This window comes from Anomaloglossus baeobatrachus, chromosome 4 (genome assembly GCF_048569485.1).
Source record: "Anomaloglossus baeobatrachus isolate aAnoBae1 chromosome 4, aAnoBae1.hap1, whole genome shotgun sequence".
In the NCBI taxonomy this organism is placed as follows: domain Eukaryota; kingdom Metazoa; phylum Chordata; class Amphibia; order Anura; family Aromobatidae; genus Anomaloglossus; species Anomaloglossus baeobatrachus.
Window position 1 is genome coordinate 173,949,424 of NC_134356.1, and position 20,195 is coordinate 173,969,618.

General features: G+C 51.2%; 1 protein-coding gene across 1 annotated transcript in view; it reads right to left on the reverse strand.

Moving 5' to 3' along the window:
- Nucleotides 1–928: 928 nt before the first annotated feature.
- LOC142302353 (telomere repeats-binding bouquet formation protein 1-like) overlaps nucleotides 929–20,195 on the reverse strand; it is a 47,247-nt gene continuing 27,980 nt past the window's right edge. Inside the window, exons 5-10 of the mRNA XM_075343412.1 lie at nucleotides 10,740–10,800; nucleotides 10,543–10,655; nucleotides 10,284–10,409; nucleotides 9,133–9,285; nucleotides 2,095–2,226; nucleotides 929–1,095 (exon numbers count right to left, since the gene is read on the reverse strand). Coding sequence (XP_075199527.1) covers nucleotides 929–1,095; nucleotides 2,095–2,226; nucleotides 9,133–9,285; nucleotides 10,284–10,409; nucleotides 10,543–10,655; nucleotides 10,740–10,800 — 752 coding nt within the window. The remainder of the gene's footprint in view (nucleotides 1,096–2,094; nucleotides 2,227–9,132; nucleotides 9,286–10,283; nucleotides 10,410–10,542; nucleotides 10,656–10,739; nucleotides 10,801–20,195) is intronic.

Consider the following 20,195-nt stretch of genomic DNA (forward strand, 5'->3'; position numbering starts at 1 on the left):
CATCAGCCTCCTACGACACTAAGCTAAAAACTGATCTGAGCCCGCCTCCGGCTCGGGGTGTATGCTGCTAGGGAGGAGCTAACTTTTTTATGTTTACTTAGTGTCAGCCTCCTAGTGACAGCAGCATAACCCATGGTCCTGTGTCCCCCAATGAAACGATAGAGAAACATTGATTTTATCAAAATGACAGCAAACAGCTCAGTAAGTGAGACATAACAGGAATCAGGGTCTCTGTCGCTACATCATGCTGCTCTCAGATATGGGAGCAAAAACCTGTTGACAGATTCCCTTTAAGGGAGATAAGCTGTCACCACAGGTATCTAGCATCCTATTACCTTATGAAATGGAATGGAAAAAGGGACATCTGCTTTGCTGTTCCTTTAGGAGTCATCAAGCAAAAAGAAAAATGCTTTCTTAAGGAGGTATTTCCATCTCGAATATTTGTTGCCTATTCACAGAATGAACCCGGTGTCACTGGAGATCTCAAGTGTTCTTCAAATTGATGGGATTTGTATCTACTACACATTGATAGTATATCTTATGGATATGCCATGTATGTACAAGGTGGACGTCTGTAATATAAGAGCCTATTGGCAACTTATTCCACTGTATGTAGATTGAAAGGACAGAGGAATACATTGGGAAATCCTCCTGACACATAAGTGGAACATATACTTACGTTAACAGAGACAGCTGCACTCTGAAATGTTAAAGCATGCCAGCACTTCAGAGTGCAACTGTCTATGTCACGTTGAGTTTTGCAGTCGTTCAGACTGCATGTTGGGATTGCCATCAGTTTTTTTGCCTATATAATTCTTTACACATCTCATTTACAAGGTAAGGTGCTTATACCCATCGTCACTTTCTTTCACAGACGATACTGTTATTATGGGGTGTGGGGTACCCATGGGTGGTATACCTCCCCACCTCACCGCCACTGCCAAATCACAAACATCATTGCAATCTTACTAATAGGTCTGCAGTTCTGACGGACGAATCTCGCTGCTTTTTGTAATTTGTCATCCTGTGACTCCTCCAGAATCTGGTCCATGAGGGAAAGTCCGTGGCTTTTCAGCAGTTCATATTGATTTGCCGCTGTGGAATGAGACACTTATTAAAAACAGTTCACACTATGGTACTGATCTCATATCACTGATCTCGTATCGCTCCACCGCTGTGTAAATGTTATTGTGTCGGAGCTGCTGCCGTGAATGTTTTCCAGAAACAGAGCAGCATGTGGGTCAATAAAATATGAATGCAGAAGAAAGGATAAACCGTATCAAACCACAGTTATTTCCCACCGAGATCCTACAATGCCCTCTGATTTCATTTGTGGGAAATGTGAAAAGTAGAAGTAGATCTTTATATTTTGCATCATGTTTATATAAGTACAGATATAAAGGTGCTATCACATTGTATTCTTCCCCGCGTTCAGTGGTCCCATCCGATCCCCCCACAAAACGGGATTCTGAACTTTTTCCATTGACTATAATTGTGCAGATGGAGTCATTGTGTGCACTATTTTCGAGCCTATATGCCTACTGGAGGCAGACACTCAGACGTAGTAGACCGGAGACACAGACATACACAGACCCATTAAAATCAATGGGTCTGTGCACACATCCTTGTTTTCTCATGGATCTGGGTCCATGTAGCGCACACACGTGTCCTTGTGCTTTTCTCTAGAAGCACTGATGTCACACGGCCCGTGCACTGATGTGATCCATGTGACATCAGTGTGGCACGTACTGGAGAAAACACGTGTCTTTGAAATATAATGATTTTCTATACTGACCCATCTTCGGCTCTGCTGTCACTAGCTTCCGGGCTTGCTCATTATGCTCATGCATATTCACTGCTCTGCAAACCCAGAAGCAACAGCAGCGCCAGGGACAGGTGAGTATAGACGTTCCTCCTGTCCGTGTACTATCACAGATAGAACATGGATAGCACACTGACAGCACACGCTGAACACACACACGGAACACGCACACACATACATACCCACACCAAGGACCGTGAATAACGTGCATTTTTATCACGGACATTTGAATGGAGCCTAATGGAAACTATTGACCATTGCAGAACACATACCGCAGTCTTCTGTGAGGTGTCCGATGGTGAGGACAATGCTCAACTTGTCTTCTGCTTCCAGGTTTCCGCAGGATAAAAGGCTCATCAGACTTGATATTATACTGTGATTTTCCAGGTGACGGATAGACTCAGCTAGGAAACAAATAAATCATAGTACCAATGTTACTATACGTTCTCTATTATATCGCTACTATTTTGTGTAGATCAGGTCCCAGAAATGTTTTGATAGTTGGCTTCAGTGTAAAATTTCACCTAATGCCACTTTAGATCTCATTCATTCCTGAGGCTTTTCTTTCCAGCAGACTCCATTATACATCAATAGGTTCCATTGGGGACAATAATATAGGGTGTGAGATGAAATGATTTGTTGTTTAATTACATAGTGGAAAATCTGAATTGAAAATGTAGATGTGAACACGTATGCTGGTGTCACACATCCGTGTAGCTCGGACTTAGTACAGACTGACTGTGGGTCTCCTGCCCTGAAATCGACAGTCTTGTAAATGCCTATGAGGCTGCTGAATTTGGATCAGGAGACCTGTGGCTATTTCTGACATCGTGGTCCATACTGTGTGATATTGGCCACAATTTAATATCAGTTTCCTATATATAGTTGTACATACCAACATAAGGATGGACTGACATCCAGGTATTGGATTTATACCCTGTGAGGAGCATAAGCCTCTCGCTGAAGTGAAGCGCTACTTATGAGCATATTTTTGCAATGAGTTTCCCCAGGTCTAATATATCACGATGGGTGGTAACAGTGGCATAACTAGAGTCCGATGGGCCCCACTGCAAAGTTTGAGCCTGGACCCCCACCCATATGCTGGTCAGATGTATGGGCCGCTATAGCGCTCTAAATCCTATAAAGACATATGAGTTGCTCCCCTCCCCCTTCATTTTGTAGTACTGCCCCCAATCCTGGACTAATGTCCCCCATCCTGGGCTACTTCCTGGTAAATATGTCCCTCATCCTGGTGTATGACCTCATCATGGCTAAATCCTCGTATATATATCCCCATCATAGCCCATCCTGGTATATATCCACATCCTGACCCCATCCTGGTACATATGTCCCCATCCTGATATATATGTCCCCATCATGGCCTCATCCTGGTATACATGTCTCCATAATTGCCCCATCCTGGTATAGATGTCATCATCATGGTCCCATCCTGGCATAAATGTCCCCATCCTGGTATACATGTCCCCGTAATGGGTCCATCCTGGTATATATATCCCTATCATAGCCCATCCGGAGATATATCCACATCCTAACCCCATGCTGGTACATATGTCCTCATCATGATATACCGTAAATGGATCATGGATCCATCCTGATATAAATGTCTCCATAAAGGGACAATCCTGATATAGATTTCACCATCATGGTCACATCCTGCCATAGATGTCCCCACCCTGTTATACATGCCCCCATAATAGCCCCATCCCGGTATACATGTCCCCATAATGGCTGCATCCTGGTATATGTGACGCCCTGGACTAGCCAGGTAGTCACAGACACAACACCACACACACTCCTTCCCCAGACAGGTGACAACAGTCAAACAAAAATCCTTGTTGCCACCCTCCAGGGTCTGATGTCCACACCAGGTGGGGCGGAGCCAGGCGGTTGACTCTGCCCACCGAGGAGCTCACAGTCCTGGAGGCGGGAAGACACAAGAGTCGCAGTCAGTCAGAGTCAGTGAGAGAGAGTGGAGAGGAGAGGAGTAAAGACGTGCACAGGCAGACCTGGGACCAGGCCTGCCACAGACTGTCTAGGTGTCTGGGTCGGAGCCCAGGCACCTCCAGCAAGGTCGGCAGATGGTGGTGGCCGTCTGCAGGAGTTGGTGAACGGTCGGTGGAACCGTAGGACCAGGGTCGGAAGGTGGCCCGCCGGTACCGAACCGGGGAGCCGATTGGAGCCAGGCACCAGGCAGGGTACTCAGACCCCGACTAGGCTAGAAGCCGCCCTGATAGTCGAATTTACTGATTGCGGTCTGGACCTCAGGGGTTCATTCCCACCCAAGTCCAGATTGACGGCATTAGCCCAACCATCCCGGATAAGTGCCACCGCCAAAGGCAAGAGATCCAAAGGGCCAGCGTCTGCGGGCAAACGGGCTCCTACGACACTTGCACGCCGGGGAGCGGATTACCAGTGTCCAGGCACAGGAGTCAAAAACTACATAACACAGGTGCAGGGAAACGACAGCCATCACCAGCCTGTCCAGGGAGAACACCGAAGCCGGCTGTGGGCCCTGTCCATTCTACCGTTTGGTTTACCAAAGACTCCGTTATCTTGTCAGAGTGATTACACCAGTGCCGTCAGCACCACACCGCGCTGCACCGCAACACTGCGCCCTGCACCCCGGACCTCACCTTCCCGCGGGCCCCCGGGACCCTCGCCCCTGCCCACGGAGGGGTTAACACCAAGCTGCATAACACCGTCCCCGAGAGGCCTAGTAAAAGGCATCGGTGGTGTCCACCATACAATCACCACAACCCGTGGGTGGCGTCACGAACTTTACCAAACAACCACCCCAAACCCCTCCTGCGTACACCGCCACTACACCCTTCTAGAGCGACGTGACCCCCGGGTCCGGAGGCGCTCGAGCCACCGACAAACGAGTCCGGATCCAGGTGGCCGCAGCCGAGGCCGCGGGGAGGTACACATCGTCCTCTTTTGGCGTCACGAACAGGATCGATCCAGTCTACTTACCAGTAGAAGCGCGCCTTGTGGATCCCGTCAGCGGCGTCCCGCTGAAAAATCTGAAGATCCGCCATTTTGGGCGCGAAAGTTTCCCGCTCGAGTCGTCTTCCCCGAGCACTGAAGGCGCGAAGGTGAAGCTTCGCCCCCAAAGAGAGAGGTGCTGCAGAAAAACCAAGGGGGAGAAGGTAAGCGGGCGGCTACTGATGCTCGCGGGAGAAGAAAAAGGAAATTGTCGGCGTTGCCGGACGGGAGCGGAGCGGCACCCGTCACCGGAGTGGTGGGGCCTGAAGGTAAATTAGCTAGCCAGCGGGTGGCTCCCACTCCGGTCGCAGGGGCGGCGGGCCCAGAGGTACCGTGGTGACCCCCCCCCCCGTGCAGCAGCTGGCGGTGACCCGTCTGCCGCAGGGAGGATGTCGGCCCCGGCAGTTCGCCAAGCCTTGATGAAAACGGCGCTCGGTTTGGAAGATCCCACGGCCCCCAACTCGGAACCGGAGACGACATATGGCAGCAGCTCGGGAGACGATACGGAGTCCGTCTCAGAGGATGAGGCCCCGCTCGTCGTTGGCGTCTTCGGAGACATGATGGTAGCGATCTGCAGGTACTGCAGGCAGCCAGGGCACTTTGCGGGTGCGTGCCCTGAGAACGGCCGGCCTTAAGACGGGGCCGGAGAACCGCAAAGCATTAACCCCTGAAGTTTAAAGTTCAATGTTTTAAAGTTGAAGTTTTAAAGGTCCCGTCCCTGCATCACCGTCTTCCTTTGTTGAACGTCCCTGAGTTTCCCGTGGGATGCCATCTGGTACGCTGGGTGGAAGGGCCGGACCCCGCTTGACTTGTTGAACGCCGCCGGGGTCGGAGCCTCAGTGGGCGCCATCAGGGGTCGGAGCCCCTGGTGGAGGATGGCGGGGAGTTAGAGGAGCGAGGACAGTTCTGTAAGTGGAGCCTAGTTCACCGTACCCGCATCACAAGCAGTGGAAGACGGGGTCTTTATGGACAGTGCCACCGTGAGTGAGTGTGGCATTGGGGTCCCGTGCTGCCCTGTGGTGGACAGGGGAAAGTGACTGGAAGAGGCTGCGTCGGCAGCAAGGTTTTACCCTACAGCAAGTCTCCGTTGGGACCCTACAGTTTTGTTTTATGGTAGCGGACCTGGCTACTGAAGTGCCCGTCCCTGTTGGGACTGATGTTGTCCCTATTCCCCAAAGACAAGGCTGAGAACTAGCAAGCCACCCAATAACTATTGGGCTTGTAAATAATGCCCCCAATTGCCCTTCCAGCAACTGCCAGTCTCCGGAGAGGCTGGTTGGAGGAGGGACCCGCAGCAGAGCAGGCTGGGGTCCAGTCACCGTCAGAACCGGTGACCATCCTCCGGGTCAGGGGTCCCCTGGACGTGGGGCCTCTAAGTGACTGCCGGGTGCGAAGCACCATACCCGTTCCCGCTTGGGTAGCCTGGCCAGGTTCCTGTTTCCGGACTGGGGAAAAGGCGTGCTGCCCATTTCTTAGGGGCAGCATCAAGGTGCAGATTGCTTGGGTGGGAAAGCGGAAGGACATGGACCCGTTCCCTGTTATAAATAAAAATGTTCCCGATGTAACGGTTCAAGTAATGTGCCTCCCGTAAGGGAAGAAATGAAAAGTGCTTGTTTGAATGTTTTTCAATTGTTTATATCTTTTTCAGAAAAATAAAACCGGTGATGGACGGGCAGCCCGCGGACGGTCTGCGTTAAACCAAGGGGGAATGTGACACCCTGGACTAGCCAGGTAGTCACAGATACAACACCACACACACACCCCTTCCCCGGACAGGTGACAACAGTCAAACAAAAATCCTTGTTGCCATCCCCCAGGGTCTGATGTCCACACCAGGTGGGGCGGAGCCAGGCGGTTGACTCTGCCCACCGAGGAGTTCACAGTCCTGGAGGCGGGAAGACACAAGAGTCGCAGTCAGTCAGAGTCAGTGAGAGAGAGTGGAGAGGAGAGGAGTAAAGGGACCAGGCCTGCCACAGACTGTCTAGGTGTCTGGGTCGGAGCCCAGGCACCTCCAGCAAGGTCGGCAGACGGTGGTGGCCGCCTGCAGGAGTTTGTGAACGGTCGGTGGAACCGTAGGACCGGGGTCGGGCGGTGGCCCGCCGGTACCGAAGCGTGGAGCCGATTGGAGCCAGGCACCAGGCAGGGTACTCAGACCCCGACTAGGCTAGAAGCCGCCCTGATAGTCGAATTTACTGATTGCGGTGTGGACCTCAGGGGTTCATTCCCACCCAAGTCCCGATTGACGGCAACAGCCCAACCATCCCGGATAAGTGCCACCGCCAAAGGCAAGAGATCCAAAGGGCCAGCGTCTGCGGGCAAACGGGCTCCTACGACAATTACACGCCGGGGAGCGGACTACCAGTGTCCAGGCACAGGAGTCAAAAATTACATAACACAGGTGTAGGGAAGCGACAGCCATCACCAGCCTGTCCAGGGAGAACACCGCAGCCGGCTGTGAGCCCCGTCCATTCTACCGTTTGGTTTACCAGAGACTCCGTTATCTTGTGTCAGAGTGAGTACACCAGTGCCGTCAGGCACCACACCGCGCTGCACCGCAACACTGCGCTTTGCACCCCGAGCCTCACCTTCCCGCGGGCCCCCGGGACCCTCGCCCCTGCCCACGGAGGGGTTAACACCAATCTGCATAACACCGTCCCCGGGAGGCCTAGTCAACTGCAGCGGTGGTGTCCACCATACAATCACCACAACCCGGGGGTGGCGTCACGAACTTTACCAAACAACCACCCCAACCCCCCCCTGCGTGCACCGCCACCACACCCTTCCAGAGCGACGTGGTCCGGAGGTGCTCGAGCCACCGACACACGAGCCTGGATGCGAGCGGCTCGGCGGCCGAGGCCGCGGGGCAGTACATATACATGTCCTCATAATGCCTCAATCCCGGTATACATGTCCCCATAATGGCTGCATCCTGGTATGCATGTCCCCATAATGGTCTCATCCTGGTATACATGTCCCCATAATGGCCTCATCCTGGTATACATGTCCCCATAATCGCCTCATCCTGGTATACATGTCCCCATAATGGCCTCATCCTGGTATACATGTCCCCATAATGGCCTCATCCTGGTATACATGTCTGCATAATGGCCTCATCCTGGTATACATGTCCGCATAATGGCCACAGCCTAGATTATGTTCCCATCCTGGCAGCATCCTGGTACATATGATACTCCCAAGCGCCACACACAGTAAACAAAATAAATGATTATACTTACCCTCCCTCCACTCTCCAGTGTCCTCCTCTGATGATGACATGCCGCAACTGACCAGCGAGTAAGCGGTACAGTGCATGATGTCACTGTCATGCGCAGTGTGCCCACTTACAGTACAGTCAGCTGCCGGGTGCTGGCATATTCCCTGCTCCTCATGCCTGGATTTTGAGCGTGGGGAGCAGTGAATAGTCAAAGCCTTAGGGCTCATTCAGACGACATTTCCGTCTGTCCTGTTCAGTTCCTGTTTTTTTGTGGACTTTCTAACAGGACTATCTTTTCAATGTCCTTTTTATTATGGAACATGTCCTATTCTGTTCCATAATTGCGGACCGTGACACAATACAACTCAATGGATCCGCAAAATCCCACGGGAGCAGTGTGACAGCCGCCCAGTGTTCGGTGAGTATGTAGCGCTTACACCTACCCCTTTCTGCCGGATTTTGCTCCCCATAGACCTTATATGGGGACCAGCATCTGGCCAGATACCCTGGACTCTATGGAACTCTGTCTTTTGTGGTCTGCAAAAAACCAGAAGTCACACGGATGACACATGGACTGTACACGGAACGGGACGGATGTGGTTATCACACGGATGCCGCACGGATGCATCTGTGGAAAAACAGGACCGTTTTTTGCTGACTGTAAAAACGGAACAGTCATGTGAATGTAGCCTTAATTGGCAGCTGGCACATCGCAGTGTAGGAACCCGACGCGTCTATGTGCTGCAGTGTATTTCAGCTGAATGAGTGCTCTTGGCTGCACATCCAGCTGAAGCAGAAGCTGGGGCCAGCGGGCCCCCTGTACTTCCGGGCCCCGTTACGGTCGCTACACTCTTGGGTCGTATGGAGCATTATGACTCTTTGCATCAACAAGTCCTTTGCTTATTATTGCTGTACTTTATGTTATATTCAAATAGCAAAATATCTCATTGGTGTATGTAACCTATCAAATGACCGACCAAGGGAGAGGTGGACAGAATACCATGCACATGGCGATGGGAAAAGTCCACACTGTGGGATTGTGTGGCCATGTGCCACTTGCAGTTCTCCATGTACAGCCTTGTTAACTTACAGTTTCCTGTGATGCACATGTCCAAAGTCTCCATAACCACCACAGCAAGCCTGAAATACAAACTTCTTTCTTGTAAACCATTCACTAGGTGGGAGAGAATATCAGCCAATATTTCTAGCCCTCCAATAGAGGCAAAGTAATCCTGGACAAATCCTAAGGAAACACAATGATTTCAGACATAAAACACAGTCTTACTGTACTTTTACATCTTGCTTGGTGATATGCGACTCGGCATTGTGTTTGGTGATATATGACTCGGCGTTGTGATTGGTGATGTATGGCTCAGCATTATGTTTGGTGATATACGGCTCAGCATTGTGTTTGGTGAAATATGACTCGGCGTTATGCTTGGTGATGTACGGCTCAGAATTGTGCTTGGTGATGTACGGCTCAGCATTGTGCTTGGTGATGTACGGCTCAGCATTATGCTTGGTGATGTACGGCTCAGCATTGTGCTTGGTGATGTACGGCTCAGCATTGTGCTTGGTGATATATGACTCGGCGTTGTGCTTGGTGATATATGACTCGGCATTGTGCTTGGTGATGTATGGCTCAGCATTTTGCTTGGTGATGTTTGGCTCAGCATTGTGCTTGTTGATGTATGGCTCAGTATTGTGCTTGTTGATGTTCGGCTCAGCATTGTGCTTGTTGATGTATGGCTCAGTATTGTGCTTGGTGATATACGGCTCAGCATTGTGCTTGGTGATGTACGGCTCAGCATTATGCTTGGTGATATACGGCTCAGCATTGTGCTTGGTGATGTACGGCTCAGCATTATGCTTGGTGATGTACGGCTCAGCATTGTGCTTGGTGATATATGACTCGGCGTTGTGCTTGGTGATATATGACTCGGCATTGTGCTTGGTGATGTATGGCTCAGCATTTTGCTTGGTGATGTTTGGCTCAGCATTGTGCTTGTTGATGTATGGCTCAGTATTGTGCTTGGTGATATACGGCTCAGCATTGTGCTTGGTGATGTATGGCTCAGCATTGTGCTTGTTGATGTATGGCTCAGTATTGTGCTTGGTGATATACGGCTCAGCATTGTGCTTGGTGATGTACGGCTCAGCATTATGCTTGATGTAAGGCTGCAGGCAGTTGCTAACTATTTTATAATGAAGAGTTAATGTATCAAGCTGCCATACACTTACTATTATTGGCGACAAAGGGACAAATCATGCAACAGATAGGCCGCACTATTATCTCATGTTGGAGAGGTTCATGAAGCCGTTTGATCGCCTGTGGAAATGCTGAACTGCAGAGTTTCTGGTTCTCTTCTGAAAGAGAAACACAAAATGAATGAAGCCATAGATTGACATGGAAAACCTGGCGGCACTCGCACTTCACGGCTCAATAAACCCTATTCTCTCACCTGTCAGGAAGTGAACAGTAAATATAAAGAGATCTTACCATTCTGTGGGTTAGTAGCACAAGCGCCCAGCGCGCTGCAGACAGACGACCACAGCTGATATTCCGGATTTGTGCTTCCACTGACCAGCACCACATTACTTGTCAATATTTTGCTGCAAAGCATAAAAAAGACATATAAAACTATATCTCTGTGTGGATTTCATCAGATGGGAGAAAAAGTCATTTCCATATTTTACCTAAATAAGAAGAGAAGTGTTTCAATACATCCTGATTCTCTAGCAAGATTCTGGCCGGTCTCTAAAAAACAAAAACAGAAAAAAAACAATAAAACACAATAAATCAACCAACACATCTAGCAAGAAGAATGCGGCATAGCTGTCCATACACATCGAACAATCGGATGGAGGAAAGATTGGGCTGATGGATTTCGATATGCCCCATCCTTTTTGTCCTCCTGGGCAGGGCAGATCAAACTATTTTAGTGCGCCTGCGCGGTACCTGAATGGCGGCTAGTGTACATGACGTAGGAAGCGTCATGCACCCAGACTTCACAAGAAGGAGAACAAAGATGGCCGAAAGAGGATGCGCCGCGAACGGAGAATGGAGACACCCATCCGACCAGTCTGCACTGCCCCTCAGGGGAGAATTATAAAGTGATTTTTACGTTCTACACAGCGGCCTGGCCTCTTATATACAGTATGTTAGAATGCTGTATATAAGAGCCCACTGGTGGTGACCGCAGATTATAGTCCCAAATCTGGTGACGGGTTCCCTTTAAGTGGTAGTAGATAGAATCTGCTGGTTAGAATGTAAAAGCTGGGTACCTCGGCCACCTCCAACAGCAAGTGCACCAGGGGTTAAGGAAAAGCTTTAGCCCCGGGGAGGAGCTTGGGAAGTAAGGCAGGGAATAGTTAGAGGAGAAGAAGATAGCTGCAAGAAGAGCAGAGTGTGAGTAGTGCCGGGCTTGGACCGATCCCCCTATGAGCAGGTCCCTATTGTCGGCGGGACAGCTGGGCGAACATAGGGGTATACGGGACCCTGAGGAACGGTTGCCTGTAGCAGGGCCAGGAGACTGCACTTACACATGACACAGACCACGGCTACAGCGCCCCTGCTACCCTGCTTACACCACAACCAAAGTTAGCATGTTGCCCCTGCCAAAAAGGGTTAATATACTAATATTGACAGCACCCCGTCCCTTTCATTGTTTGGTAGTTTTGGCAGTGACTTTGTCTGGTACTGATGCTCCACAGCCCAGTAAGCAGGAGGGAGGAAGATAGGCTGTAACCAATCTGCAAATAACTTATGCCCATCAATATTGTATCCACCTTTAAGAAATCCCTTTAAAGAATACACATAAAGGGGCATCTATGATTATATACTGTAAGAAGCAGGCGTCTCTTGCAGCCTTTAAAGGAAATCTGTCACCAAGTGTTTGCTCCCCCATCTGAGAGCAGCATAACATAGGGACAGAGACCCTGATTCCAGCGGTGTGTCACTTACTGAGTTGTTTGTTGTCATAATGATAAAATCAATATTTTCTCATGAATATGCTGGATTACCAAGTAGTCCTGTAATGATAATCTGCTGCTGATTAAACAGTGATTTTTATCAAAATCACAGGAACACAGACCTTGATTCCAGCGATGTGTCACTTACTGAGCTGTGTGCTATCATTTTGATAAAAAAGGGAATTTTGTTTACTTACCGTAAATTCCTTTTCTTCTAGCTCCTATTGGGAGACCCAGACAATTGGGTGTATAGCTTCTGCCTCCGGAGGCCACACAAAGTATTACACTTTTAAAAAAGTGTAACCCCTCCCCTTTGCCTATACACCCTCCCGTGGATCACGGGCTCCTCAGTTTTGGTGCAAAAGCAGGAAGGAGAAAACTTATAAATTGGTCTAGGGTAAATTCAATCCGAAGGATGTTCGGAGAACAGAAAACCATGAACCATAAGAACAAATCAACATCAACAACATGTGTACACAAAAGAACAACCAGCCCGAAGGGCACAGGGGCGGGTTCTGGGTCTCCCAATAGGAGCTAGAAGAAAAGGAATTTACGGTAAGTAAACAAAATTCCCTTTTTCTTTGTCGCTCCATTGGGAGACCCAGACAATTGGGACGTCCAAGAGCAGTCCCTGGGTGGGTAAAAGAATACCTCAATAAAAGGAGCCGAAAACGGCCCCCCTCTTACAGGTGGGCATCCGCCGCCTGGAGGACTCGCCTACCTAGACTGGCGTCTGCCGAAGCATAGGCATGCACTTGATAGTGCTTCGTGAAAGTGTGCAGACTAGACCACGTAGCTGCCTGACACACCTGCTGAGCCGTCGCCCGATGCCGCAAAGCCCAGGACGCACCTACGGCTCTGGTAGAATGGGCTTTCAACCCTGAAGAAAGTGGAAGCCCAGAAGAACGGTAGGCCTCGAGAATCGGTTCCTTGATACACCGAGCCAAGGTTGACTTGGAGGCCTGAGAGCCCTTACGCTGGCCAGCGACAAGGACAAAGAGCGCGTCTGAACGGCGCAGGGGCGCCGTGCGAGACACGTAGAACCGGAGTGCTCTCACTAGATCCAAAGAGTGCAAATCCTTTTCACACTGGTGAATTGGATTAGGGCAAAAGGAAGGCAAGGAGATATCCTGATTTAGATGAAAGGGGGGATACCACCTTAGGAAGAAATTCCGGGACAGGACGCAGAACCACCTTATCCTGGTGAAAAACCAGGAAGGGGGCTTTGCATGACAGCGCTGCAAGCTCAGACACTCTCCGAAGTGATGTGACCGCCGCCAGGAAGGCCACCTTCTGAGAAAGACGGGAAAGAGAAACATCCCGCAGCGGCTCAAAAGGCGGCTTTTGAAGAGCCGTCAGAACCCTGTTAAGATCCCAAGGATCCAACGGACGTTTGTAAGGTGGGACCATGTGGCAAACCCCCTGCAGGAACGTGCGGACCTGCGGAAGCCTGGCTAGACGCTTTTGAAAAAACACGGAGAGCGCCGACACTTGGCCCTTGAGAGAGCCGAGGGACAAACCCTTGTCCATTCCAGATTGTAGGAATGAAAGGAATGTGGGTAAGGCAAACGGCCATGGAGGAAAACCGTTATCAGCGCACCAGGATGAAGGGAATTTTGTTACTTACCGTAAATTCCTTTTCTTCTAGCTCCTATTGGGAGACCCAGACGATTGGGTGTATAGCTACTGCCTCCGGAGGCCACACAAAGCATTACACTAAAAAGTGTAAGGCCCCTCCCCTTCTGGCTATACACCCCCCGTGGGAACACGGGATGCTCAGTTTTAGTGCTAAAGCAAGAAGGAGGAAAGCCAATAACTGGTTTAAACAAATTCACTCCGAGTAACATCGGAGAACTGAAAACCGTTCAACATGAACAACATGTGTACCCGAAAACACCAAAAATCCCGAAGGACAACAGGGCGGGTGCTGGGTCTCCCAATAGGAGCTAGAAGAAAAGGAATTTACGGTAAGTAACAAAATTCCCTTCTTCTTCGGCGCTCCATTGGGAGACCCAGACGATTGGGACGTCCAAAAGCTGTCCCTGGGTGGGTAAAGAAATACCTCATGTTAGAGCTGCAAAGACAGCCCTCCCCTACGGGGAGGCAACTGCCGCCTGCAGGACTCTTCTACCTAGGCTGGCTTCCGCCGAAGCATAGGTATGCACCTGATAATGTTTGGTGAAAGTGTGCAGACTCGACCAGGTAGCTGCCTGGCACACCTGTTGAGCCGTAGCCTGGTGTCGTAATGCCCAGGACGCACCCACGGCTCTGGTTGAATGGGCCTTCAGCCCTGATGGAACCGGAAGCCCCGCAGAACGGTAGGCTTCAAGAATTGGTTCTTTGATCCATCGAGCCAGGGTGGCTTTAGAAGCCTGCGACCTCTTGCGCTGACCAGCGACAAGGACAAAGAGTGCATCAGAGCGACGCAGGGGCGCCGTGCGGGAAATATAGATTCTGAGTGCTCTCACTAGATCTAACAAATGTAAATCCTTTTCATACCGGTGAACCGGATGAGGACAAAAGAAGGTAACGAGATATCCTGATTAAGATGAAACGAGGATACTACCTTGGGGAGAAACTCCTGAATGGGGCGCAGCACTACCTTGTCCTGGTGGAACACCAGGAAGGGAGCCTTGGATGACAGAGCTGCCAGCTCAGACACTCTCCGAAGAGATGTGATCGCTACCAGAAAGGCCACTTTCTGTGACAGTCGAGGAAGGGAAACATCCTTCAGAGGCTCGAAAGGCGGCTTCTGGAGAGCAACTAGTACTCTGTTCAGATCCCATGGATCTAACGGCCGCTTGTACAGGGGCACGATATGACAAACCCCCTGCAGGAACGTGCGCACCTTAGGAAGGCGTGCCAGACGCTTCTGAAAAAACACGGATAGTGCCGAGACTTGCCCTTTAAGGGAGCCGAGCGACAAGCCCTTTTCTAACCCCGATTGTAGGAAGGAAAGAAAAGTAGGCAATGCAAATGGCCAGGGAGACACTCCCTGAGCAGAGCACCAGGATAAGAAAAATCTTCCACGTCCGTGGTAGATCTTAGCAGACGTGGGTTTCCTAGCCTGTCTCATGGTGGCAACGACCTCTTGGGATAATCCTGAGAACACTAGGATCTAGGATGCAATGGCCACACGGTAGGTTCAGGGCCGTAGAATTCAGCTGTTCTGCCGATTCGTGAAACCCGTCCGGGTGCAGAGACCATTCTCCTGCGTCCACGCCCTGGTGACTGAGGAAGTCCGCTTCCCAGTCTTCTACGCCCGGGATGTGAACTGCGGATATGGTGTATGCTCTGTCTTCCACCCCCAGCAGAATCCGGCGGATTTCCTGGGAGGCTCGCCGACTGCGTAGTCCGCCTTGGTGGTTGATGTATGCCACCGCTGTGGATTGTCCTACTGAATTCGGATCTGTTTGCCTTCCAGCCACTGCGGGAAGTCTTGCAGGGCAATATACACTGCCCAGAGCTCCAGACAATTGATCTGAAGAGTGGACTCCTCTGAAGAAAGTCTTTGATCGTCTGAGAAAGGGGGACGTTCCTGTGTAGGGACATCGACTTCCCCTCCCATTAGCGAAGAATGTTCCATTGAAGTGGACGCAGATGAAACTGCGTGAAAGGGACTGCCTCTGGATGAGGCGTCTCCTTGAAGGAGAGACTGCACCCTCGTCTGTAGTGACCGCTGTTTGTCCAGTGGAAGCTTCACCATCGCTGAGAGAGTGTGAAACTCCATGCCAAGCTATGCCAGCGATTGGGTTTAACTTTGAAAAGTTGAGGACCCCCCCGAAACTCTGGGAAGTCTCCAGCGCCATGTTCAGGCTGTGTTGGCATGCCTTTTAAGAGAGTGCCTTGACAAGTAGATTGTCCAAGCAAGGGATCACAGAGTGACCCTGAGAGTGCGGGACTGCTGTCACTGCTACCATGAACTTGGTGAACACCCGTGGGGCTGTCGCCAGACCGTAGGGTAGGGCTACAAACTGAAGATGCTCGTCTTTAATAACGCATCATAGCCAACGCCGGTGCCCTGGAGCAATCGGCACATGGAGATAAGCATCCTGATGTCTATTGATGCTAGGAAATCTCCTTGAGGCATTGAGGCAAAAACGGAGCGGGGGGTTATATCCGGAACTGCCTGGTTTTCACGTGCTTGTTGAGCAGTTTAAGGTCCAGAACGGAACGGAAGGAGCCGTCCTATTTTGGCACCACGACCAGGTCAGAGCGAAAAGCGTATCTTGTTCCTGAGGAGGAACAGGGATTACCACTCTTCCTGCCTGCAGAAGAGCCTCTGCTCGGTCGGTGAGGCAGTTTTGAGACAAACTGACTCTCACCCACCGGCCTTTGACCTGTGGCAGGTAAATGTCACTAAAGCGGGGAAGTCTGCCCCCCGACTGCGGATGCGGAGTGCGAGGGCTGAAAGTCATGAGGAAAACGCCTTGGTTGCGGTTCCTCCGGCTGCTTTCCCCGGGCATGATTGAGCCCGCCAGGAATCTATGCCCCTCTGGGCCTTTCGAGTCCTCTTGGACAGGTGAATGATTTCATTCAACCACTTACCAACAGCCTGTCACCAGATAAAGGCAACCTGGTTAAGCACTTTGTTGGAAGCAGCATCTGCTCTAATCTCTTACCACTAGGCTCTGCGTAAAAACACGGAGTTGGCGGACGCCACTGACTTACGGCTCGTAGAGTCTAGGACAGCCTTAATAGCTTGAGTCGCAATGTCGACATTGTGAGATTCCGGGCGCTGCTGGGGCCCAGATGTACCTGCGACAGCGTCCCTCTTGCAATACCAGCTGAAAATAGCTTGGAGTGCCTCTGCGGCTGCGAATGCCTGAGCAACCGACCCGCCGCTAGTTTCATAGACAGATTGCAACCAGAGGCCTATCTGTCTGTCAATGGCATTTTTAAGTGAAATCCCATTCTCCGCTGCAACTATAGATCTAGCCGCAAGACTGGAGATTGGGGGATCCACCTTTGGACACTGGGTCTAGCGCTTGACCACGTCAGGGGGGAAGAGACAACGTGTATCAATAATACGGTTGGAGAAACGCTTATCGGGATAAGCGTGGCGTTTCTGGACTGCTGCTCTGGAGTCAGAGTGACCAGAAAAGTACTCAATATACGCTTGAGATACCGAAATAGAGATTTCTCTTGCTGTGAAGCTGACTCCTCCACTGGAGGGGCTGAGGGAGAAACACCCAACCTTCTATTGATGGACGCTATAAGATTAGTCACTAAAAGCGTCACTATCCGGGCATCCGGATTGAGAGCGGTCTCAGGATCAGAGTCCTGAACAGCTACGTCTGCCTCATCATACAGCGAGTACTCCTGCTGGGACCCTGACCAGTGATGAAGTGGAGGGCCGTTTTCAGCGAGCCCGCTTAGGCAGTCTGGGACTGTCGTCCGTGTCAGAGCCTGCACCCTAGGATGCCTGGAACCCCTCTGGGGCCTTGATTTGTTCCAAATCAGGGTGGCCAGGGGCATTGCCAATATTGCCCAAGGTCTGTCTGGACTGCAAAGTCTGTAAGATGTTAGTCATAGACAATATATTAGCGGAAAACTGGGACTCCGTCCCTGTCTCTGGACCGGGATCACAGGTGGTTCTTTTGGCCACATGTAGCCGAGACCCCGGTTGAGCAATTGCACACACTGGGGGTCCTGGAACAGTATCACATGCCGTACAAGCAGCATAGCAAGCTGTGCTTTGGCACCTTGACCATTGTCTAGCAATCTGGGAGCATTAGCCAAGGATAGCGACCGTACAGTGAATAGCATACAAGCATGAAGTACAAATAAACACTTCAGCACATGTAGTACAAGCAGCCTAGAAAGCTTGTGTCTTGGCACCCTAGCTTTTCTGCTGCTGTTGTCTATTTATCCATGAGCATTAGCCAAGGATAGCGACATACAGTGAATGTATAGCATACAAGCATGACACTAAACACTGCAGCACATGCAATCTAAGCAGCATTGAAAGCTTGTGACTTGGCACCCTAGCTTTTCTGCTTCTGTTGTCTATTTATCCAGGAGCATTAGCCAAAAATAGCGACATATAGTGAATGTATAGCATACAAGCATGACAATAAACACTGCAGCACATGCAATCCAAGCAGCATTGAGAGCTTGTGCCTTAGCACCCTTGCTTTTCTGCTGCTGTTGTCTATTTATATAGGAGCATTAGCCAAGAATAGCGACATACAGTGAATGTATAGCATACAAGCATGACAGTAAACACTGCAGCACATGCAATCGAAGCAGCATTGAAAGCTTGTGCCTTAGCACCCTGGCTTTTCTGCTGCTGTTGTCTATTTATATAGGAGCATTAGCCAAGAATAGCGACATACAGTGAATGTGTAGCATACGAGCATGACAGTAAACACTGCAGCACATGCAATCGCCTTAGCACTCTTGCTATTTGCTGCCGCTGTCTAGCCATCTAAGTGGGTAGACAGCCAAGAATAGTCTTTACAGTGCAATGTCAGCATTAGTGGGTCAGCACTTCGGCTGCCGCTTACCGCCCGCACAAAGCGGGTGTGTTGCGCCGGAATCCTGTGACCGGTAGCTCGGCGCTTGTCTCCATTTTCCTGCTCTGCGATGGCTGCCTGCTTCCAGAGAAGAGGGGCGGGCCGAGGGCGTGCCCGAGCCAAGAGCGGGAAAACCGGCGTCCCACTGTGTCTAGTGAAGGGGGCTGGAGAATGCAAAGCAGACTCCAGCTCCCTGCGCCGACTTACTGTACAGCATCCCGCCCCTCCCCTGACTGGCAGGGCTGGGGGCGGGAACGAAAAGGAAACTAGGCCGCAAAGCCGGGGACTAAAGTTAGAAGCGCCGCCGCCGTAAAAGCGCGGTCGGCGCGTCCCCGGCGCACTACAAGTCGCAGCTGCGCCGCCGCTCTAGGGGCGGTCGGCGTGGCGGTCCCCACACATAAAGTCTCCCAGTAAACTGCCGAGACTATAAGCCCAGCGCACATCGCTACAGTCCCCGGCGCACTAGCACACCCAGCAAGCCTGGAGTGTGCGTGCCTTGCCATACGGGGACACAGAGTACCTGAAAGTTGCAGGGCCTTGTCCCTGAACGGCACTCCCGCTCTACATCCAGCAGGTTCTATGGGTCTGTGGATGGAGCCCGGCCTCAGGGCTTGGTGGCCGGTAAGATCCCACTTCCCCAGAGCCCCTCAGGGGGATGGGGAAGGAAAACAGCATGTGGGCTCCAGCCTCCGTACCAGCAATAGGTACCTCAACCTTACAAACCACAAGTGGGGTGAGAAGGGAGCATGCTGGGGGCCCTATATGGGCCCTCTTTTCTTCCATCCGATATAGTCAGCAGCTACTGCTGACTACAAACAGTGGAGCTATGCGTGGATGTATGACCTCCTTCGCACACAAAGCTTGAAAACTGAGCATCCCGTGTTCCCACGGGGGGTGTATAGCCAGAAGGGGAGGGGCCTTACACTTTTTAGTGTAATGCTTTGTGTGGCCTCCGGAGGCAGTAGCTATACACCCAATCGTCTGGGTCTCCCAATGGAGCGCCGAAGAAAGGAAGATTTGCCAAGACCTGTAATAGATCTTGGCGGACGTTGGCTTCCTGGCTTGTCTCATGGTGGCAATGACATCCTGAGATAACCCTGAAGACGCTAGGAGCCAGGACTCAATGGCCACACAGTCAGGTTGAGGGCCACAGAATTCAGATGGAAAAACGGCCCTTGTGACAGCAAGTCTGGACGGTCTGGAAGCGCCCACGGTTGACCCACCGTGAGATGCCACAGATCCGGATACCACGACCGCCTCGGCCAGTCTGGAGCGACGAGAATGGCGCGACGGCAGTCGGACCGGATCTTGCGTAGTACTCTGGGCAGCATTGCCAGAGGGGGAAACACATATGGCAGTCGAAACTGCGACCAATCCTGGACCAGAGCGTCCGCTGCCAGAGTTCTGTGATCCTGAGACCGTGCCATGAAGGCCGGGACCTTGTTGTTGTGTCTCGATGCCATGAGATCGACGTCCGGCGTTCCCCAGCGGCGACAGATCTCTCGAAACACGTCTGGGTGAAAAGACCATTCCCCCGCGTCCATGCCCTGACGACTGAGAAAATCTGCTTCCCAGTTTTCCACGCCCGGGATGTGAACTGCGGAGATGGTGGAGCCTGTGACTTCCACCCACTGCAGAATCCGCTCGACTTCCTGGAAGGCTT